The sequence below is a fragment of the Macrobrachium nipponense genome, chromosome 15, assembly GCF_015104395.2.
Source record: "Macrobrachium nipponense isolate FS-2020 chromosome 15, ASM1510439v2, whole genome shotgun sequence".
In the NCBI taxonomy this organism is placed as follows: domain Eukaryota; kingdom Metazoa; phylum Arthropoda; class Malacostraca; order Decapoda; family Palaemonidae; genus Macrobrachium; species Macrobrachium nipponense.
The window spans coordinates 41,139,866-41,164,947 of record NC_087208.1 but is presented as its reverse complement, the minus strand read 5'-3'; the positions used below and the strand labels follow the sequence as shown (position 1 = coordinate 41,164,947).

Below are 25,082 nucleotides of genomic sequence, written 5' to 3'. Positions count from 1 at the left end.
GTCACTCGCTCTCTGATTCTAGTTTCACTTTCGGTGACTCGGTTCTCCTTAATTCTTCCATTTTATATGTTTGTTTAAGAGAAGGAAGTGTCATCAAGGTCCCGCCCCATCCACACCCTCAACGAAAAAAAAAAAAAAAAAAGCATAAGTGGACCGTTGGTTTTGTAATAAACTTATTCTTTGCATCCACAAAAGAAAAGGGGAAATGATTACGTCACCGCGAGTGACACATTTCCTCTCGAAAAGAAATGTCTGACGCATTTCCCCTCATTAAAAAAAATCTTCTGTTTGGAAGAGGCAAGGAAGATTATTAAGATTGTTTTATGGCATTGTTCCGAAATGGATCGTCTTTTCCAACGAATTGCTTTAGTCAGATCGTTTTTTGGTCCTGGTAAGATTGTTTTTCGTCTAGGGGAGGATTGTTTTTGGTCTTAGGGAGGATTGTTTTTGGTCTCGTGGAGGATTGTTTTTGGTCTTAGGGAGGATTGTTTTTGGTCTGGGGGAGAATTGTTTTTGGTCTTAGGAGGATTGTTTTTGGTCTTGGGAGGATTGTTTTTGGGCTTAGGGAGGATTGGTTTTGATCTTGTGGAGGATTGGTTTGGTCTAAAGGGAGAATTGTTTTTGTCTTAGGAGGATTGTTTTTGTCTTGTGGAGGATTTGTTTTTTGGTCTTGCGGAGGATTGTTTTGGCCTTGTGGAGGATTGGTTTTTGGTCTTGTGGAGATTTGTTTTTGGTCTTGTGGAGGATTGTTTTTGGTCTTGTGGAGGATTGTTTTTGGTCTTAGGGAGGATTGTTTTGGGCCTTGGGGAGGATTGTTTTTGGTCTGGGGGGAGGAGGAGGATTGTTTTGGACCTTGGGGAAGATTGTTTTTGGTCTGGGGGGAGGAGGAGGATTGTTTTGGACCTTGGGGAGGATTGTTTTTGGTCTAGGCGAAGATTGTTTTTGGTCTTGGGGAAGATTGTTTTTGGTCTTGTGGAGGATTGTTTTTTGGTCTTGGGGAGGATTGTTTTGGTCTGGGGGGAGGAGGAGGATTGTTTTGGACCTTGGGGAAGATTGTTTTTGGTCTGGAGGAGGATTGGTGGTCTTGGGGAGGATTGTTTTTGGTCTTGGGGAGGATTGTTTTTGGTCTTGGGAGGATTGTTTTTGGTCTGGGGGGAGGAGGAGGATTGTTTTGGACCTTGGGGAAGATTGTTTTTGGTCTGGTGGAGGATTGTTTTGGACCTTGGGGAGGATTGTTTTTGGTCTTGTGGAGGATTGTTTTTGGTCTTGGGGAGGATTGTTTTTGGTCTTGGGGAGGATTGTTTTTGGTCTTGTGGAGGATTGTTTTTGGTCTTGGGGAGGATTGTTTTTGGTCTTGGGAGGATTGTTTTTGGTCTTGTGGAGGATTGTTTTTGGTCTTGGGGAGGATTGTTTTTGGTCTTGGGGAGGATTGTTTTGGTCTTGTGGAGGATTGTTTTTGGTCTGGGGGGAGGAGGAGGATTGTTTTGGACCTTGGGGAAGATTGTTTTTGGTCTGGAGGAGGATTGTTTTTTGGTCTTGTGAGGATTGTTTTTGGTCTTGGGGAGGATTGTTTTTGGTCTTGGGGAGGATTGTTTTTTGGTCTTGGGGAGGATTGTTTTTGGTCTTGTGGAGGATTGTTTTTTTGGTCTTGGGGAGGATTGTTTTTGGTCTTGGGGAGGATTGTTTTTGGTCTTGTGGAGGATTGTTTTTTGTCTGTGGGGAGGAGGAGGATTGTTTTGGACCTAGGGGAAGATTGTTTTTGGTCTGGAGGAGGATTGTTTTTGGTCTTGTGGAGGATTGTTTTTGACTTGGGGAGGATTGTTTTTGGTCTTGGGAGGATTGTTTTGGTCTTGGGGAGGAGGAGGATTGTTTTGGACCAGGCGAAGATTGTTTTTGGTCTTGGGGAGGATTGTTTTTGGTCTTGGGGAGGATTGTTTTTGGTCTTGGGGAGGATTGTTTTTGGTCTTGGGGAGGATTGTTTTGGTCTGGGGGAGGAGGAGGATTGTTTTGGACCTTGGGGAAGATTGTTTTTGTCTGGAGGAGGATTGTTTTTGGTCTTGGGAGATTGTTTTTCCGGTCTTGGGGAGGATTGTTTTTGGTCTTGTGGAGGATTGTTTTTTGGTCTTGGGGAGGATTGTTGTTTTTGGTCCTTGTGGAGGATTGTTTTTTTGGACTTGGGGAGGATTGTTTTTGGTCTGTGGGGAGGAGGAGGATTGTTTTGACCAGGCGAAGATTGTTTTTTTGGTCTTGGGGAGGATTGTTTTTGGTCTTGGGGAGGATTGTTTTTGGTCTTGGGTTGGGAGGATTGTTTTTGGTCTGGGTGGAGGAGGAGGATTGTTTTGGACCTAGGCGAAGATTGTTTTTGGTCTGGAGGAGGATTGTTTTTGGTCTAGACGAAGATTGTTTTGGATCTTGGGTTAGGATTGTTTTTGTTCTTGGGGAGGATTGTTTTTGGTCTTGGGGAGGATTGTTTTTGGTCTTGGGGAGGATTGTTTTTTGGTCTTGGGAGGAGGAGGATTGTTTTTGGTCTAGGCGAAGATTGTTTTTGGTCTTGGGGAGGATTGTTTTTGGTCTTGGGGAGGATTGTTTTTGGTCTTGGGGAGGATTGTTTTTGGTCTTGGGGAGGATTGTTTTGGTCTTGTGGAGGATTGTTTTTTGGTCTTGGGAGGAGGTGTTTTTTTGGTCTTGGGGAGGAGGAGGATTGTTTTGGACCAGGCGAAGATTGTTTTTTGGTCTGGAGGAGGATTGTTTTTGGTCTTGGGGAGGATTGTTTTGGTCTTGTGGAGGATTGTTTTTGGTCTTGGGATTTGGATTGTTTTTGGTCTGTGGGGAGGAGGAGGATTGTTTTGGACCTAGGGGAAGATTGTTTTTGGTCTTAGGGAGGATTGTTTTTGGTCTTGTGGAGGATTGGTTTTGGTCTTGTGGAGGATTGTTTTTGGTCTTGTGGAGGATTGTTTTTGGTCTTGGGAGGATTGTTTTTGGTCTTGTGGAGGATTGTTTTTGGTCTTGGGGAGGATTGTTTTTGGTCTTGGGGAGGATTGTTTTTGGTCTGGGGGGAGGAGGAGGATTGTTTTGGACCTTGGGGAAGATTGTTTTTGGTCTTGTGGAGGATTGTTTTTGGTCTTGTGGAGGATTGTTTTTGGTCTTGGGGAGGATTGTTTTTGGTCTTGGGGAGGATTGTTTTTGGTCTTGGGGAGGATTGTTTTTGGTCTTGTGGAGGATTGTTTTTGGTCTTGGGGAGGATTGTTTTTGGTCTTGGGAGGATTGTTTTTGTCTTGGGGAGAGGAGGATTGTTTTGGGACCAGGCGAAGATTTTTGGTCTGGAGGAGGATTGTTTTTGGTCTTGTGGAGGATTGTTTTTGGTCTTGGGGAGGATTGTTTTTTGGTCTTGGGGAGGATTGTTTTTTGGTCTGTGGGGAGGAGGAGGATTGTTTTGGACCAGGCGAAGATTGTTTTTTGGTCTTGGGGAGGATTGTTTTTGGTCTTGGGGAGGATTGTTTTTGGTCTTGGGAGGATTGTTTTTGGTCTTGGGGAGGATTGTTTTTGGTCTGGGGGGAGGAGGAGGATTGTTTTGGACCTAGGCGAAGATTGTTTTTGGTCTTGGTGGAGGATTGTTTTTGGTCTTGGGAGGATTGTTTTTGGTCTTGGGGAGGATTGTTTTTGGTCTTGTGGAGGATTGTTTTTGGTCTTGGGGAGGATTGTTTTTGGTCTTGGGGAGGATTGTTTTGTCTTGGGGAGATTTGTTTTTTGGTCTTGGGGAGGAGGAGGATTGTTTTGGACAGGCGAAGATTGTTTTTTGGTCTGGAGGAGGATTGTTCTGTCTTGGGGAGGATTGTTTTTGGTCTTGTGGAGGATTGTTTTTGGTCTTTTGGAGGATTGTTTTTGGTCTGGGGGGAGGAGGAGGATTGTTTTGGACCTGGGGAGGATTTGTTTTTGGTCCAGGCGAAGATTGTTTTTGGTCTGGAGGAGGATTGTTTTTGGTCTAGACGAAGATTGTTTTGGATCTTGGTTAGGATTGTTTTTGGTCCGAGCGAAGATTGTCTTTGCTGGCTTCGTAATCCGTAAAAGAATCATTGTACAAATGAGGAGAGGCCATGTCTCACTTTCATAGCAATATTGCGTTGATACACACACACACACACGCACACACACACACACACACACACACACATATATATATATATATATATATATATATATATAAAATATATAATCTTATTGTCTCCAGAACACAAACGGGATAATCATAGGATAGGCATCGGACGCAGCCTGATCAAGACGAATAATATTCCTCCCCCCTTAAGGGAGCTGACCGCGAGTTAATTGACCCCATATGCCGTAATTACCTGTCCATTGCAAATCCCTCATGCAATCAGGTGCAACTCTGATGTGCTCTCTCTAGGTTTTCGTGATCTGATTGGAATTGCTACTCTTAGTTTGGGCTGTTTTCTGTTTTGATGCATAATAATAATAATGATTAGTGACCGTTAGTCCTAACTATTTATTTTGATTTGTTTTGTGTACGGTATATATATATAATATATATATATATATATATATATATATATTATATAATATATATATATATATATATATGTATATACATTCTGTGAATCGTTCAAGTGAGAAGTCTTCTCACTGTTCCATGAGTATATATTATCAATGTTGGTAACATTAAGCGGAGCTGCTGTGGCAACCATGGCTTCCGTCGATCAGAGAACTCTATGGTGAACTGAACCAGAATATAGTAGAACCACGAACCCAACTCGGGCACCTTTCCGTCCTTGAGCTGTTACACTCGCATCATTGAGGAAGAATATGGCCCCATTTAATCTCCAGTCCGAGGAATTATAATTATTCATATTATTATACCATCCGGACACCATAGTCATTTCTCTTCGTGCGTTGATTGAATGGAGCCAATCAGCGTACTACGTCTTCATGCCAGCTACCCTGTCACTATATCCTGTATGGTTCATCGTTCTCACTAATCCATATTCACGGTCGCTGATTGGTTGGACCAACTTTCTGATTAACAGAATTTGTGATAAAATATTTTTTTTATTGGTGCTCTTACTTCACTGATGATGGGAGTAGCATTGCTCTGGAACGTATGGGTAATTATTCTGTTTTTTTTAATAGTAAGAGATTTTCCTTATATAAAAGAGGTATTATAAGATATTATATATATATATATATATATATATATATATATATATATATATACACACTTTATTTGTCTGTATGCAGGCATGTGAATATATATATTAATATAATATATCTATATATTATTATATATAAATTAGATATATATATAATATATAATATATATATATATACACCTTTATTTGCTGTATCAGGCATGTGAATAAATATATATATATATATATATATATATATATATATATATATATATATATATATATATATATATTATATATATATATATATATATATATATATATATATGTATATATAATATATATATATAAATGACAGATACACACAGTATATATATTGCTCTTTAACTCAACGCGAAATACCTTTTCAGACATTTTTACGCTTATCCGTAGACCTATCCTAACGCCGCCCCCCCCCCCCCTAAACAACACCAACAGCAACAACAAAGTTGTTTGCAGGCTTACTCCCCGAGTAAACGAATAAAAACCGAACGCCCACGATTCTGCCTTCCCTTCCTTGTAGAGAAAAAAAATATGTATACTATTTTCGCTCCTCCAAAGTCTGTTCTTACGTCAGAGAGAGAGGGAGAGAGATACTACTTCCTCCTCCTCCTCCTCCTCCTCCTCCTCCTCCTCCTCCTCCTCCTCCTCCTCCTCACACGGCGCCCACTTATGCGCATATGCACAAGGGCACTCCAATCTCCCGAGGACCTTTTAGACCTCCTGAAGGAGGACCGGTGCTATATCACGAGGCACGTACGCAAGGCTATGCATTCCTGGCTCTAGGGTAAAAAAAAAAAAACAAATAAATAAAAAAAAGTGTCATCAGGAAGTCACAACAGCTTTTATGGTTTTAATCTGTTTATCTTTTAATCCGCGTGTTGGGTTCAGATTAATCTAATTACTTGTGTAATTGTGAAGCTCATTCACCAGGAAATTACAACTGTTATGGTTGTAAACTTCTTACCCACGTGTTGGAGCTTTTCAACTATGTACGTTGCAACTGGATTCACAGATAGGTCGCCAAACAAACTGTATGATATTCACAAACATACGAGGCATATAGACGATATGCATAACAGATATACACAATGAAGAGAAATACTTGCCATTCAAAATTGTATACAATCCACAAGCAAAGAAGTCATACAGCTGAATTGTATGGTATTATAAGTAAATTAGTCAAACATCTTGGTATGCAGTTGTATACATAATTGGGAAAAACGCACAAGCCATTAAAATGCAGTTTTATACACAATTGAAAGAAATACACAAGCCATTAAAGTCTGTATGCCATTGAATTCAAACAAGTTATACGACCGAATAAGCAGATATGCATCACTCGCAGAAACATGCTTGCCAGTCAGAATTGTATACAGTTCACAAAAAAGCAAATAAATCATGAAGCTGGGCTTGCCGATATACAAAACTGGGTGAAACTTACTTGCCATTTATAATGGCCTACTGTCATCAGACAAAGACATCCCTTAATGAACAATCAGAGGAACATAATTCCCATTCGCAAATTTATACTGAAATGGAATTAATAATCCATACATCTTAATAAGCAGAGATACATAACTTAGAGGAACTGTCTTCACTTCGGTATTTCCTACCATTTCTTAATTATTTTTATGATTGATAACATAACTTAGTTGACAAATAACTGCATGATGATATGACAGATGATAATACAAACATATAGGGATAATTATTATTTTGTTATATAAAACTTAATAAGGATGAAAACATGGGATTATGTTATGGTTACGAGTTGTGTAGAACCTAAAGGTTATGTCTTAAAGACATTTTGAGTGATATGTACACATGAATATACATATAATATAAACTTACATGTACACATACATATAGATTTTTGTTACGAGTTATATAGAACCAAAATGTTATGTCTTGAAGAAATTTTGAATGATATGCACACATGAATATACATATAATATAAACTTACATGTACATATACATATAGATTTTTGTTACGAGTTATTTAGAACCAAAAGGTTATGTCTTAAAGACAATTTGAGTCATATGTACACATGAATATGTATATAAACATACATGCACATATACATATAGATTTTTGTTACTAGTTATGTAAAGGCAAAAGACGATGTCTTGAACATAATGTGTATTCATTTGTGGTAAAAACTATAAAAAAAAATTAATCGTAAGGAGATGTAAGTAGTCCGTCAAGAAACGTGATTTTACAACGAATACCAAAACGCAGAAATAGTGATTTGTAAAACGGAACAAATCACAGGAACTCCAAAAGTATTTTAAGACTAACAACATCATAAAAAATCACATAAATAGTAGGCTACACGATTAACCAGGATGTATGCTGAAAACTTTGGAGAGAGAGAAAAAAAACTCACATGAAAAAAAGTCGTGTTGCTTCTTGAGATATATAAAAAATGAAACTCAAGTTTACGAAGGAAGTTTGGGGTAGATGGATTGCCCACTATGAAAAAAAAAGTAATAAAAAAAGGAGGCCTATGGAGGGTTATGTAGATAGGCTACTTTTTTTATTTCCACACTGGGAAGTTGCTACTAATATCAAACTTGCAGAAGATTATATACATTTAATATAATAGTTTTTTTAGGTCCATTAATCTTCCAGTGTGAGCCTCCGTTCCTTGCTTAAATATTGTTGAAAGTTTTGGAAGAATGGGATGGTCTCTACTCGATTAAATAATGAGATAAAGATAATGAATATGAGTATTGAGCCTTTTAAACCTTGTAGGAAGGCTTGACAAATAATGAAAAGGTTAACACACGATTAAATAATAAGATAAAGATAATGAAAGTGAATATTAAGCCTTTTCAACTTTGTAGGAAGGCGTGAAAAATAATGAAAAGATCTCTACACGATGAAGTATTAACATAAAGATAGTGAATATGATATAAGGCCAAGATTAGTTATTGAGAAAAAAGATAACAAAACTGAACATTAAGCATTTATAGCTTACAGAAAGGCGTGGGAATAATACGAAGATTAAATAAGGGAAAAAATGAAAATTAATATAAATTTTAAGCATTTATAACTTCTAGAAAGGCTGGGAACTCATGCGACGCTTTGTAAACAGTTTAGTAAATAGAAAAAGCGATAATCAATATGGGTAAAAAAAAACACGAACATTAAGCTTTTACAATTTGTAGAAAAAGGCCAAGGACTAATGAGAAGTTTTCTACACGATTCTTTAAATAGGAAAAGACAATAGAAATGAGTTTAAAGCGTTTATAATTTGTAGAAAAATGCCAGGGACTAATGAGAAGCTTTCTAAACGATTCTTTCAATCAACAGAAATAAGTTGTAAGCATTTATAATTTGTACAAAGGCAGGGAACCCATGCTAAGTCTTCCACGCGACTCGGCGAATAGAAAAAGACAATAAACACGGTTACAGCGGAACACGGCTCACGAGATATTACGCGGATTAGAACATTGCTTTATCTGCAGACAAGCTGCCCGAAAGCGTCTCCCCAGTGGGCCATTTAATTGCAACGCAGTTGCCTCGAAATTACAGTGCAAAGAGAAATGTTTCCTCTCGCAACACATGACGTTCAAGAACCTCTCTTTATTCGCCTGTTTTGCAGACTGAGAATGGAGGTGATGGTGGCTTTTTTTTTCTTTCTTTTATTTTTTCTTAGTGCATACACAGACCATAAGTAGTGATTGTCTTCCAATGGTCAGACAAGAAGTGAGAGTTTATTTTTATTCATATTCAGACCAGAAGTAGTAGTGATTCCTCTCTCAAACATAGAACTGAAGTGAGTGGTTTTTTTTTTTTTAATACTCAGACCAGAAGTAGTGATTTGTTTTCCAATGGTGACACAAGAAGTTATTTTTTAAATTTTATAATTACTCAGACCAAAGTAGTGATTTTTTTCCAATTGTCAGACAAGAAGAAATTATTTAAATTTTATAATTACTCACAGCAAACTAGTGATTTTTTTCCAATGGTCAGACAAGAAGTATGTGTGCTTTTATTTATTATTTATTTTATTAAATACTCAGACCAAAGTAATGATTTTTTCCCAATTGTCAGAAGAGAAGTGTGTGGTTTTTTATTTATTATTTATTTTTTAAATACTCAGACCAAAGTCATGATTTTTTTTCCAATGGTCAGACAAGAAGTGAGTTTTTTTTCTTTCTTTTTTTTTTTTACATTTTTCTCAGACGTAGAACAGAGGTGGGAATTTTTTTTTTACATGCTCAGGTCATAAGAAACACTAGTAATTCTTTTCAGACTCAGACCAAAAGTGAGAGTTTTTTTCCAATGCTCAGACAAAAAATGGGTGTTTTTTTTAACATTACCAGCTCAAAAGTGGTAGTGATTTCTTTCTAAGACTCAGTAAGTGAGTGTGTATTTTTTTTTCCATATCAGACCAGAAGTAGTAATGACAGTGATTTATTTTTCAGTTTTGAGCCAGAAATTAGTGTTTTTCTTACATGAAACAGAAGTGATAGGTTTTTGTTTAAGACTTGGACCAGAAGTGATAGTGCTTTTTTTGTTCAGTCTCAAAACATAAGTAATAGTGATTGTTTTTTTTTTCGATCATAACGTAAGTAGTATTTTTTTTAATCTCGTAAATTGATAGTGATTTGTTTTCAGCATTATACTAAAAACAATAGTGATTTGTTTTAGCACCATACCTAATGTAATAGTGTTTTTTTTTCATGCTAGGACCAAAATTAACAAGTGATTTTTTTCCATTCTCACATTAGAAGTAGATGGTGATTCCTTGTACAGTTTCAGACGAAAAGTAACAGTGAAGTTTTGTCCAATCTCAGAGCAGGAGTATTAGTGGTGTTTTCAATCTCACATCAGACTTAATAGTGAAATTGTTTAATGGGGAAATGTAGAAATGACCTTGAAGGAAACTACGTTTTATAAGGAAGACGTGACAGTCGACCGAGAGAAATTCGTCGAATTACACCCCCCTTCCCTCTCAAACCCCGCCCCCCCTTCCAAAAAATAAGAAATAAATAAATCGTCTACCTTTCGGTTCGAGTTAATGTAACATGAATGATAACTACCACTTTTTAGAGACATAAGATCTTTTTCCTTTTCACGAACGCAGGGATCTTTCCATATCACCTGGTTTTATCACCAAATTACAGTGTTAGCTACTTTAGATATATATATTTATATATATATTACCCTCGGTCATAGACGGAGGGGAAAATTGGGATGTTTTCGATGGGAGGTCAGAAGGGGAAAGAAAGTAGAGGTTTTTGAGAGTAACAATCCCTGAGAAAGGTATTTATATATCGTTTTCGGAAGAGCAAAAGCCAATTGGCCCCAAATTAAGGCTTTCTCGTGATTTTTCGTAGCCCAGGCCTGATGAAAAGGGGAAAAAAAAGTAAAAGCAAAGATTAGTGGGGAAAGTAGGAAATTATGTTCTGTTTACAAGTCTGAGAGAAAATCTTTTGAGAATTCCAGAGATCAGTTGTTTGTCATTACTCAAAAAGGTACGAGTGGATTCATTAAAAAAATACACCGAAGATGAAGCTCGTGCCTGACGTAATTAGATTTTGGAAGACGTTTTAATTTAATTTTTGGGGAAGCAACTCTCTACCAGATGATTTTTAGAATAATTAAATGCAATGCAGTTGCTTTGAAGAACTTGTCAGGAAAAGTAATTTCAATGCAGTTTCGAGGCTAAAATCAGCAAATTATTGAAATGACAGGAAAACGCATTAAAGGTGTATTTTACGATTTCAACATAAGCAAAAGATTTTACGATTTCAACATAAGCAAAAGATTTTACGATTTCAACATAAGCAAAAGATTTTACGATTTCAACATAAGCAAAAGAATTTACGATTTCAACATAAGCAAAAGATTTTACGATTTCAACATAAGCAAAAGAAATACGCGAAAGCAAAGGCAAAATGAATAGAAAGTGTTCGTGATAAGAAACAATAAAAAATTTTAATGTCACCTTATGTATCTTTCTCAACATCAGAGAAGAAAATGCATTAAAAACGGAAAAGGTATAATGAAAGTATGATGAATAGTGGAAACACACGTGGCTGAAAATTCACATATATTTCTGAAAAGAAAACAAAAACATTAAGTATTTTTGTATTAGGTTTTCAGTCCGTGAAAAACATAATTTTATTTATTCTCGTAATGTATCTGACTTAATAGTGGAATTACAGATCTATGACATTTCACACACATTTCTATAAAAGCTAAAGAAAATCATAGGTATTGACTGTATTGTATTTTACAGTCATTGCAAGGACTTTGATTCACAGATTGCAAACATAGCTCTTAGTATGGTGAAACGAATCCACACTTATGCATATTTATACATATATTCCAAGATAAAACTTTATACAGATAACTTTCGGGATCCTGATCGGTCGAAAAAGGGGAACAGAACAGATTCCCGAAAGGGATCTGTATACAGTTTTATCTTGGAATATATGTATAAATATGCATAACTGTGGATTCGTTTCACCATTTTAAGCCTGATACTACTGCGAGTGATTTTAAACAGCTCTTGGTTGCATTAAGTCCCCAATCCATGCTCCTCGGTGGCCGCGAGTTCGATTCTCGGGCATTCCATTAAAGGGGTTATATATGTGTATTTTCGGTGATCTAGAAGTTCACTCTCGACGTGGTTCGGAAGTTATGTAAAAAGCCGTTGGTCCCGTTGCTGAATAACCACTGGTGGTTCCATGCAACGTTAAAACACCATAAAAAAACACCAATCCATGTGCGAACTTATCTTTACAGAGGCAAGATGTAAGAATTACATGAATAAAACATCAGACGAGAAATATTTCATTCTCCGTTAAACTTTTGCGATCGTCCAGCTATTTTTACTTCTCTCTCTGTGTTCATACAATCTCGGGTTAATATAATCCAGTTCGAAGGACCATCGTCCCTGATGAATAATAGAGAGCCTCGGATTCTTCTTGATTATTCGAGCGATAAGAAGTTTGTCTTTCATCTTTTTATAATCACTGGACTGTATTAAGAAATGTGTGTATATATATATAATATATATATATATAATATATATATATATATATATATATATATATATATAATATATGACTATAGTAGATTCACATCAACGGTGCATCTGATGTCTAGACCAATCCCTTACGACGCTCTTCATTGGCTGTGGATAAGCCATTGACGGCTGGAAACTCTCAGTCTCTCGAGAGAGTTCATATAGCAGGATATATGTTCCACCTCTCCCGAGGGATACGTCTTTCAAAAGTATCCCTCAGGAGAGGTGGAACAGACATCCTGCCTATACGAACTCTCTCGAGAGAATGAGAATTTCCAGCTGTGTCATTGTCTTATCAACAGTCAATCAGGAGCGTCTTAAAGGACTGGCCAATACATCAGACACAGCTGATGTGAATCTACTATGATAAAAATGTCTGTTACAACAGAAATCCATCTCATGAAAGGCGTTTTTGTGGGCTCCTTTTTATTATACAGATATAAAGACAGATTTGACGAAGGAATTGAAATAATGCAGTACTGCTGCTGCTGAGAGGCCTTTCGACTTCTCGTCCTTGCTTGGTAAAGGACGGGAGTCGAAAGGCCTCGCTGCGGTAGCCCGTTGCTTCACTTTCCATTTCATGGATTTTGCTATATGTATATATTCATCATGTTCCATATTTTAGTGATTGTTTATGCATACATATAATATATATATATATATATATATATATATATATATATATATATACCCTGTTTAAAAGAATGTCACCCTTCCATCTGCCATCGAGAAATGTCCAAACTGTTATTGTTTTTTGTTGTTGTTGTTCCAATTTTCTTTTCTCTCAGCAGCGACTAAATAAATACATAGATATCGAGGAGAGAGAGAGAGAGATAGAGAGAGGTCGTTTTGCGACACAAACAAAAGAGCCTTTATAGCCCAAGCGTTGAAATGACAAACGCCAGTTTTAGAGCAGGAGAGGAGGAGGAGGAGGAGTGGTCAGATTGAATGGGGAAGGCAGAAATTGCTTTTCAAGGGCGTAACAAATAGACTCACTCCTGAAGGGGGAGGAGATATGGACTGTCATGAGAAGTTTTTTTTTTTTTTTTTTTTTGGGGGGGGGGGGGGGGGTTTTTTTTTTTTTTTTGTTTTTTTGGGGGGGGGGTTTTTTTTTTTTTTTTTTTTTTTTTTGGGGGGGGGGGCGGGGGGGGGGGGGGCTGTATGGGGGCCTACTACAGGGTGCTGACAAGTCATATATATATATATATATATATATATATATATATATATATATATATATATATATGTGTATTTCTTGATCAAAATCATAGTTTAGTTTATATCTTGATAAAAGAACGTAATCACATAGTAGATTCACATCACCCGTGCATCTGATGTCTAGTAGGCCAGTGAGTGTCCCATACGACGTCACTGATTGGCTGCTGTTGATCAGGCAGAGTTTTGCATGTTGCCAAACCGTTCTCCTGAGGGGTTACGTCTTTCAAAAGTATCCCTCAGGAGATTTGGTGGGAACATGGCATCCTACCTATATGAACTCTCGAGAGATAGACTGAGAGTTTCCAGCCCTGTGGTTGTTGTCAGTATTTCGTAATTAAAGTCATGTTATCATTCTACCCTCTGAAGATGTATGTTTTTTATTTATTTTTTTTTTCATAGAATATTCCAAATTAATTCGTGTTCTAATTGCTCCATAGTCCCTTCTGGTTCGTAAACGCTGCCGGACAAAATATATTTTCCTTTTTCTCAGCATTTCGTAATAGATACGTTTTAGAATTCTCTCTGTAACCAATTCGGATTTCCCCTTTTTTGGGTTGAAATATTCCCATATACGAGTTTTATTTCTAAGCGCGATAACATTTCTTTCTGTTACCGCGAGTGACTCGAGCTGTATATTTGGTCTTTGTTTTGCGACTGTTTCTCGTGGAGATATGCTAACCTTTTTTCTTTTTTTTTTTTTTTTTTTTTTTTTTTTGTATATCATAGGATTTGACTTCTACAAGAAATTGGAAATGGAAATTTATATGCGTAGCAGTGAATTGGCAGAGATTTATATGTACTGGAAGTCAGATATATACACACCATGTATAGATGTTAGAATACATACATACATGTTTACATACATGCATACAAATATATACATACAAGTAATTACTTAATATTTTTCAGTTTTCTCAGAATGTTCAGGTACAAGAAAAACAAGTAAAAATTGTGCTGAAGAATCGAGTTTTCTGTACAGCATTTAACGCTATATAAAACTCTCAGATACACCCCGGTGGTGGTCTGTGTTGTTGGCACCTATAGAGTTGCCAGACGCACGATCCATGACCAAATTAAACCTTGTATAAAATGAAAAGCTTCTGAGGCTAGAGGACTGCAATTAAGTATGTTTGGTGATTGGAGGGTGGACGAGCAGCATACCAATTTGCAGCCCTCTTGCCTCAGTAGTATTTGAGGTCTGAGGGCGGACAGACAGATAGCCATTCCAGTTTTTTTCTTTTTTTTTTTACAGAAAAAAAATTCTGACCACGAGCAAACAATACAAACCACACATACACAGTAATTATGAGAAATAAAAAACTCTCCCTCAACATTTTTAAACGGAATCCCGTGAGTTCAAGATCGATGGAAATTCCAGGAAAATATTTTGGAGAAGCCTTTGATCATCATCTCTTATGCCGAGACTCCGAAGAAACTCGGCTTCCTTCCTGTCTGGTAAGTGGTGGTGGTTGCTTGGGTTTACCATGTTCCTGCCGAGTCTGGAGGAGAGGGGGGCGGGGGTGCTCTCTCTCTCTCTCTCTCTGTTGGCGATTTTCCCTGAACATCATTGTAAAAATTATTTTTTTTCCTATTTTTATTATGTTCCAATAATGTTTTAGTTCTAATGTCATTTTGTCGTCGTCATCCCCATTCGCCATCTTTCTTTTCGTAGCCGCTGCCTTAGTTCACGGCTGAGACTCGCACAGGGTGGAGGTGAGGGTGGTCTTTGTATTTGTTTACTTTATTTCAAAAATATAGTGTTTTGAAGCCATTTATATTATTGTACAATGTTAATCTGTTATAGCCAGTCATTGAGATTAGTGCTGTGTTAAATGTATGTAATAATTTGTTTTTTGTTTATATATGGCTTGTTTTGTTTCTGTTTTTAGCTTCTGGAGTAGAGGTCCTCTCCAACCTTTACCCACGAAGGATTTAATTTGAAGTCATATGAAAGTCAATTGTTCATCTGTTAATGTTCATTTTCAAAATGCTTTAAGAGTGTTAAACGGTGAACTGTGAGTTTTTTTTAAAATAAATATTGTTATGGCTTTTTATACAGTTTCTGATTACACCTCGACTTAGGACCATCCCATATGTCATGCTTAGCATGGTTTATTAAATAAAAGTGTTTGAAAAATATTACATTGGTGTCAGGTGTGGGGTCCTAAGTCTTATGGGTGCTTTCATTACTGTGCCATTGAGGTCGTTTGGGAGACTGGCCTATATTGTTGCGTGAAGTGTTGTGTATGGTCGTTATACCAAGCACCATTGTTACTTTTCCTGGTTTAAGGTACAAGGTTAGGTTCGTGTATATTGTATAATGACCCTTCTATAATTGCCTGCCTTTAATCAGGGCTCAACTGTATTGAGCTAAAGTCCACTTGTTACGTTGCGGTCATTTTTTTTTTCGTGAACTCATTTTGATATATGAATTAGTGTTTATCACCATGTCTGATTTAACTAAACTACGAGAACTGGCTAGTGATCTTGGTTTGGTTTGGCTGGGGATGATGCTGTAAAATTTATCGTTCATCAACAAAATATTGAGAGAGGAAGAGCGAGCACAAGCAAGGGAAGAGCGATCACAAGAACGAGAGTTAGAATTAAAAAAATTAGAAGAGAGAAGTAAAGATCGGCAGCATGAAATAGACATGCTTTCAAAGAGGCTGCGACTCCCACTAATGTCTCTAGCCCTTGTTCCAGACATCGTCAGATGAAATAAAATTGCTTAGTTTTAAGGAAGGTGATGATTTTAGTGTTTTTCTTTCATATTTTGAGAGAATTTGTGAAGCAAATGGGTGGAATTTAGAGACTGACGGTGTAATTAGACTTTTACCGTTGTTACAGGGTAAGCTAAGGGAGATTTATGTAACGCTGCCTTCTGAAGCCACTAGTAATTTATTCCGATTGAAAGAAAGAGTTGTTGAAGCTTATTATATGAACTCTATTTTATTAAGAACTGAATAATTTCGGCGTGCTCGTATTCCCCCCATCAGACATTTCGACAGTTTGGCTTTACTTTACGTAGGCTTTTGAATCATTGGTTGGAAACATCAAAGGTAAATAATAGTTATGAATCTTTATTGGACTTTATTTTGTGTGACCAGTTATTAGCTTCAGTAACTCCCGAGTTACGCAGTACCCTTAAAGACAGAAAGTGGCGTACTTTTGATAATTGATTAATGAGGCAGATAACTTCATGCGGCTGCTCATAATTTGTATAACAAATTGTCTAAAAGTAGTTCGAGGAAGTCATTGGTCAATAACACTAATTCATTAAAGAGTTCCGATCATTCAGTCTTACAGCCGAATAGTACGAAGGTAAAAGGGAAAATAATTTGTCATGGTTGTGGTTTAGAAGGTCATATAAGACCTCAGTGTCCTCAGAATAAATCGTTGACAAGGAAAGAGAATCCTATGATTCATAATGTTTTAACTGATAGTAATCATGGGTGTAATGACTCTGCAGTTGGTAATGTCGTTCCTCATAAAATTAATTTTATGTTTGACTCTACTGTATGTGGTTCTCTGAAATTTGAAAATTGTAAGGTAAATGGAGCTAATATCTCGACCATGGTACGAGATACGGGATGTACTTGTATAGTTGTGTCTGATAAGTTATTACCGCCCATACCTTTTGATGAACACTAAATTTGCATCTGTTAGTGATTATTTGGGTAGAACTGATAAATTTCCTGTGGTTAAGTGTCATATTGATTGTGCTTATTTTACAGGTTGGACTGAAGTGGTAAAGGCTCCCATTAAGTTTTGTGGTGTGCTTATTGGACAAGTAGATGATAAGGAATACATCTACCTGCCAATCTGTTATGACCGATGGTCAAGTAAAAGCTGGTAATGCTCTTCCAGCTCCCCTTATTACAAAGAAATTGAAGGTTCTTGGTGACTTAAATGTGAGTGCGTCAGTTTTTAAGCAACGAACAAATGAATTGCCCTACTTTGAAGAGCATTCGTGAGAAGCTTGATAAACAAACTACTGAAATATCTAAGGGAAATGTTTTCCAGTACTTTATTGACAACGGTTTTCTTTACAGAAAGTGTATAGAGAGTAAAAATAGCGTGATGTTAGGAGTAAAAGTTCTGGTGGTACCACAAAAGTTCAGGGAATTAATTATAGGAAATTGCCCACGATTCATTGTTGTCTGGACATTTTAGTAATTGTAAAACTAAACAAAAAGTGTTTGCACTGTACTTTTGGCCAGGGGTGCCACAGCTGATATACTGCGTTATTGTAGATCATGTGATATCTGTCAGAGGACTACTTCCCAAGGTCGTGTCAAGAAGGCACCCCTTCAAACAATGCCTATAATAACCGAAACCACCATTGCAAAGGTTGCAGTTGATATAGTTGGGCGGGCCTTTGTCACCCCCTTCTGAGGGACGGTCATAGGTTTATTTTGACATTAGTTGATTGTGCTACACGTTACCCTGAGGCTATTCCTCTAAAAAAAATAGATTCTATTCTTTAAGTTTCCTTGTGGCTGAAGCCCTTTTAACTATTTTTACACGTGTAGGTATCCCTAAGGAGGTTCTGTCAGATAGGGGACGTCAATTTGTTTCTTCAGTGATGGAAGAAGTACATAAATTACTAATATAAAACCAATTTTTTACCTCACCATACCATCCACAGGCTAATGGGTATTGTGAGCGTTTTAATGGTGTCTTGAAAAGTATAATTAAGAAAATTTGTTCAGATTATCCTCGCTGTTGGCACAGGTACCTCCCTTGTGCTTTATTTGCCGTTAGAGAGATCCCTAACAATACTTAGGATTTTCTCCATTCGAATTGATTTATGGACGAAATGTGAGAGGTCCTTTATCCATATTGAAAGAGTTGTTTACTAATCAGGACCTTAATGAAGAGATTAGGAATTCTTATGAGTATGTGTTGGATCTGCGCAATAGGTTAGAAGAAACAGCCCAGATTGCTTTCCAGAATGCCGAGGTTAATTTTAGCAAGTACAAAACTTATTATGATCTGAAAACATCTGATAGAAAATTTTGTGATAGGTGATGAAGTTCTGCTACTTTTACCTTCTGACACTAATAAACTCTTAACTCAGTGGAAGGGTCCATTTAAGGTAATTGGTAAGAAAGGTCCTGTTGATTACATTATAGAGGTAAGGAATAAACATAAACTTTTTCCATGTGAATATGTTGAAAAAGTATTACCGCAGGGCTACTATTAATAATTTTGCAAGTGTTTGATGAGGTTACTCCTTTTGAACAGAATGTTTTAATGGAAACCTTTGGATTTGGTGCAGGCTGCTGTAGTTGCTCAATGTGCAGATTCTCCTTTGCCAGTGTTAGATACACAGTCGAAGACTGAGCCAGATGTGAATCCCTCTTTAACTACAGAACAAAAGGCAGAGTTATCCACATTGTTAGACAGCTATAAGGATGTTCTTAGTGATATACCTGGTTGTGTTAAAAACTTTAGCCATTCAATACAGTTAACTACCACAGAGCCTGTCAAGAGAAAGCCTTACTCCATTCCTTATCACTTAAGAGAGGTATTTAACAGTGAAGTTGACAAATTGTTAGAGCTTGATATAATTGAAGCATCGGTATCTAACTATTGCTCACCTGTCATGCTAGTAAAAAAATCTGATGCCAGTTATCGGATGTGTATTGATTTTAGGCAGTTGAATGCTGCAACAGTGTTTTGATTGTGAACCTATCCTACTATCGATGAAAATTTAGACAAATTTTCAAATTGCAAATATTTATCTGAAATTGATCTGGCAAAAGCTTATTACCAGGTTCCAATGGAAGATTCTTGCCGGAAATATACTGCATTCAGTACTAATATTGGGGGTTATTTCAATTCAAAAGAATGCCATTTGGATTAAGTACTGCCTGCAGTACTTATAACCGTCTGATGCGCCAAGTGTTGAAAAATTTAGATCAAGTTAGTTTTTATTTTGATAACATTTTTGTTCACTCTAGCTCATGGCTTGAACACTTGGTGGCCCTCGAGAAAGTGTTTGCTAGACTTCGCAGTTGGAATTTAACTTGTGGTCCCTCTAAGTGTCGTTTTGGTTACGAGGTAATTCACTATTTGGGCTACCAGATTGGTAGGAATTCTCTGCAGCCATTACCAGATAAGGTACAGGCAATTGTGGATATGCCTTTTCCAAGTAAGAAACGGCAATTACGATCATTTTTAGGGTCTGTTTCCTTCTATAGGAGATTTATTCCACAATTTGGAAGTATTTCTGCCCCTCTGTCTGATTGTTTAAAGAAAAATCAACCTGATATTTAATCAGCTGGAATTCTAAGGCGAGAGAGGCATTTGAAATGTTAAAGGAGAAGTTAACTCTTGCGCCTATTTTGCGGTTGCCAGACCTTAGTAAGCCATTTGGTCTGAGAACAGATGCAAGTGATCAGGGAATAGGAGGTACACTATTACAATACGATTCTGAAGGTATGCCATTTCCTATTGCTTATGCCAGTCGCAAGTTGCAGCCATCCGAAGTTAAGTACTCAGTCATTGAAAAAGAAACCTTAGCAATTGTTTGGGCTGTGGGAAAGTTCCAACAGTACTTGTATGGAAGATCGTTCTTTCTAGAGACGGACCACCGTCCTTTGACTTACCTGAGAAATATCAAAGCTCATAATGCAAGACTGATGCGCTGGAGTCTCCTTCTTCAGGAGTACCAGTTTCAAATATCTTATATTAAAGGATCTGCCAACGTTCTAGCTGATGCATTGTCCCGCAATCCTACATAGGTTCTATAATTTTCTTTGAAAATTATCTTGGGGCGGAAGAATGTAAAAATTATTTTTTTTTTTTCCTATTTTTATTATGTTCCAATAATGTTTTAGTTCTAATGTCATTTTGTCGTCGTCATCCCCATTCGCCATCTTTCTTTTCGTAGCCGCTGCCTTAGTTCACGGCTGAGACTCGCACAGGGTGGAGGTGAGGGTGGTCTTTGTATTTGTTTACTTTATTTCAAAAATATAGTGTTTTGAAGCCATTTATATTATTGTACAATGTTAATCTGTTATAGCCAGTCATTGAGAATTAGTGCTGTGTTAAATGTATGTAATTTTGTTTTGTTTATATATGGCTTTTGTTTCTGTTTTTAGCTTCTGGAGTAGAGGTCCTCTCCAACCTTTACCCACGAAGGATTTAATTTGAAGTCATATGAAAGTCAATTGTTCATCTGTTAATGTTCATTTTCAAAATGCTTTAAGAGTGTTAAACGAGAGACGAAGTTTGAGTTTTTTTTTAAATAAATATTGTTATGGCTTTTTATACAGTTTCTGATTACACCTCGACTTAGGACCATCCCATATGTCATGCTTAGCATGGTTTATTAAATAAAAGTGTTTGAAAAATATTACAATCATCATCGTTTACTATGCATCGAACTCAAATTTATCACACAGGAGTATGAGAGGAGGTCTCTCTCTCTCTCTCTCTCTCTCTCTCTCTCTCTCTCTCTCTCTCTCTCTCTCGTATGCGTATTCTTCTTGTTTAATAGTGGATGAGAATTCTTTGAATAAAGCTACCATAGCATTAGCTGCCTTAGACGCCTACAAAGAATCTCACTAACAGGGCGTTAGTTAGACTCTCAGATTCTTTGCTCATGTGCAGTTCACTCCTTTCTTGCACCTTGTCTAATGTTTATCCTCTCCAACACTTCCTGTTATTATTCTTCTCTATTTACATCTAACTTCTCTGAATTATCCACTATTTTTTCTTAAAGTAGTCTCTTGTCTTCCATTCTCTCCAGATGGCTCGATCATCACAAGATACTAATATTTTCATCCAATACATATATATGCACGTATAGTATATGTATTGTATATATGCATACATATATATACATATATGCATATGAGTCATATCACATTCATATACGTACATCGAGCTACAAATGTCCTTTATCGTCTAAAAAAAATCTCCTTCGGTTAATATTAGATGAAAATAAATTAATTCCGAGGTAGAGCTAATTAGATATTAAAGGACATTTGTAGATCGATGTATTTATATGCATATATAATAAGTATACATACATGCATAAATAATACATAACCTTGCTCTCGTCCGGATAGCAGCTACCAACATATGAGTCGAATCACTTAAATTAATAAGGACAAGTTTGACAACCACTCCCCTCGCTACATTTTTAGAGAGAGAGAGAGAGAGAGAGAGAGAGAGAGAGACTCAACTCTGACTCTACCGGAGCATAGACATTTTCCCAGAAGGGGGTGAGTGAACAACTTCCGGTAAGTCTCCAAGGATCGTGGTGTGTTTAGATTCGTGTCCTAAATCTGTTTCTAACTGAGATTTAAAATATTTTTTTTCATATTTTTCCTCTTAATTTTCAACGTTTTCGTTTTTCTCTCAATGGGGTTTTGTGTATGTAATATTATTTTTTAAAAATATGAGCTTGTATCGCTAATGATGGTTTGATGGTAACATGATTGATATTAATAGTATTGCAATTTGAATTCTTAAATTATACTTTTACTATAGAAGTTACTCTCAGGTGACTATGCCTTAATAGATAATAAAAATACTTTAATACAATTCGTTATTTGTTACTCGTCTAAATCCAGTTTTAATCAAGCAGAGTGTTCATCTTAAGTACCAGTTTTAGGGTCTACCCCACGCAACTGAAAATACGTTATTACATATATTATATATATATATATATATATATATATATATATATACATATATAATATATATATATATATATATATGTGTGTGTGTGTGTGTGTGTGTGTTTATATATAGTTTGTATGCATAACGGAATCTCGAAAATATGGAACGTGATGAATATGCGTGTATATTAGATATATATATATATATATCATATATATTATATATATCTATATATATATATATATTTTATATATATATATATATATCTATATATATATATATAGAATTAATATATTATATATTATATATATGTTACTTCCCCCCTTGTTCACTAAACTACACAAACTGGAAGCTCTTACCTGCTGTCAGTAGTACCCACCCTCTCTGCAATCATGTCATTAGGCTATTAAGATCTCGTAAGTACAAAAATATACTATTTATTACCCAAAGCAGTTGATTATAAAATAGGACAAAATGATTAACAAGTCATAATGGTAGGAAACCTAAAACTGCCCACAAAGAAACCAGTAAGTTTACATTCTACCCTCCCGACTAAGAATTCACTCCCAAACCCAAAATGTCAATAAGTTCATCATATTAGTCAGGTTAGAGATTCCGTCTCTAAATTAGGCATGGAATAGGACCCATCTGTAATAAAGATAATAATGAATAAAAGATAGATTACACACATCACTCTTTTCAAAGTATTCACGTAAAGAGAGTATTACACACTTCTCTCTCTTTCCCAAAGGTAACGGTTTTCTAAGTTTTTTCAAAATATGTCCTACCTTTATGGTGGGGCTTTGTCTCCCGACACTTGGCGTGTAACACCTCTTAGCGTTCACCTAAAGGAATGTGACTTTAGCAAGTGCCTTGGACTATTAGGCCTGTAACACCCGTACAAACGAATGTAAATGCCTCACAACTGGGTGAGTGATCTCTCGGTTAAACTGCTTGCATATTCAAATTCCTTTCTCATGTAAGCTGCCCCTACAGTTCAGCGTGTCTCCAAGCGAGAAGTGATATGTGACTTCACTTAACATTGCATAGTACATCACATTGGCATTTTAAATATATTATTAATCATTGTCCCTCTTTCATCTGACATATATATACATAAAGACAAAATCCACAAAGAAAAGTGAAACATTAGAGTACCGCTGCTAGGCTTTTCCACTTCTCGTCCTTTACTAAGCAGACTGATATAGTAAATATGAACAGTTTACAAAGAAAGCTCGTATAAATGACAGACTTGGATTATAAAATGAAAATATCTACCTGGAATCCACCACAGCTGAAGAATTAGGAGACCGACCATTATTATATTTCATTATTTTTTGTTATTATTTTATTGCTTTTTGATATCTTTATTCTTTTATTTTGATTTTTATTACTCTGTTTTTATTTTATTAATATGATTTTATTACTGTTATTTTTATTATTCTAATTTTCAAAATTTATTTTTTTGTTTTTAATATTATCTTTATTCTTTTATTTTGATTTTTATTATTTTTATTTTTATTTTATTATTATGATTTTATCACTGTTATTTTTATTATTTTTATTTCAGATTTTTTAAGGTAGGTCTGCTAATTCTTCAGGTGTGTTGATTCCAGGTACATATCTTCCTGTATAATCCGTGTCTGTCATGTATACGAGATTGCTTTGTAAACTTACCTTCATGTATATGTCAGTCTGCTTACTTAAGGGACGAGAAGTCTAAAGGCCTCTATTGTTTCACTTTCCCTCCTGGATTTTATATATTATATATATATATATATATATATATATATATATATATATATCTCTCTCTCTCTCTCTCTCTCTCTCTCTCTCTCTCTCTCTCTCTCTCTCTCTATCTCTCTCTATATATATATATATATATATATATATATATATAGATATATATATATATATATATATATATATATATATATATATATTACATAGATATATATATATAGATATATATATAGATATATGTATGTATATTATATATATATATAATATATATATATATATATATATATACATACACAGCTTCAACGACAAATGGAGACCCACTCTCACTTCATTCTGTTTTGGGGGAATTGGCTTCAAATAATTGATTATATCAGCTGAATTGAACTGAAGCTGTAGGACAATAGAGTTCCAATCATTCTTCATGTCAGAATTGGAAATGTATGGAGCAGGAGCAAAAGATATATATACATATACATATATATATATATATATATATATATATATATATATATATATATATAGATATATAGAGATATTATATAGTATATATATATATATATATATCATAACTTATATATTATTTATATATATATATATATATGATGGTATATATATATAGTATATATATTATAATATATATATATATATATTATATATATATATTAATATTATATATATTATTATATATGGTATGTATATACTTATCACTTACGAAAGATTTTGCGTCTGTGAAGCCAAACATTATATCTGTCAATTACGTCGAAGGCTAAATCTGTTACAAACTCGAATTTGAATAGAAATTAATTAAGTAGCTGATTGTCTTTTAATGTTGTCAAAGAGCAGACGAAGTGGAAAGGCAATGGCTGCTAATTATTCATCTTCGTAATTCAGCATAAATTATGTTTTCAATTATCTGCAATAACTCGCCGGTATTATTGTCATGATAGTAAATCATTTAGGTTTGTACGAGTCAACCAGAATATTGTATCAAAATGAAATATATAAAATATACATTGTTTTTCAATAATGACTCTGAAGTGTATATTTCTCGAAAGTGGATAATATTTCAGCAATAAAAGCATGAAGCTTTCAGAAATTATTATTATTATTATTATTATTATTATTATTATTATTATTATTATTATTATTATTATTATTATTATTATTATTATTATTATTATTATATTAGGTAGGAGGCCTGCTTCGAGGGCAGTAGCATTGAATATTATAGCTGTTTAAATGGTGTACACACACA

At 35.6% G+C, this 25,082-nt stretch overlaps 1 protein-coding gene across 1 annotated transcript in view; it reads right to left on the bottom strand.

Annotated features, from left to right (window-relative positions):
- Positions 1 to 20,082, bottom strand: part of LOC135226660 (serine/arginine repetitive matrix protein 1-like) — a 33,170-nt gene extending 13,088 nt beyond the window's left edge. Inside the window, exons 1-5 of the mRNA XM_064266371.1 lie at positions 20,062 to 20,082; positions 18,637 to 18,816; positions 9,886 to 9,939; positions 5,781 to 5,831; positions 1,043 to 3,342 (exon numbers count right to left, since the gene is read on the bottom strand). Of these exons, the coding sequence (XP_064122441.1) occupies positions 1,043 to 3,342; positions 5,781 to 5,831; positions 9,886 to 9,939; positions 18,637 to 18,816; positions 20,062 to 20,082 (2,606 nt within the window). The remainder of the gene's footprint in view (positions 1 to 1,042; positions 3,343 to 5,780; positions 5,832 to 9,885; positions 9,940 to 18,636; positions 18,817 to 20,061) is intronic.
- Between the last annotated feature and the right edge of the window lie 5,000 nt (positions 20,083 to 25,082).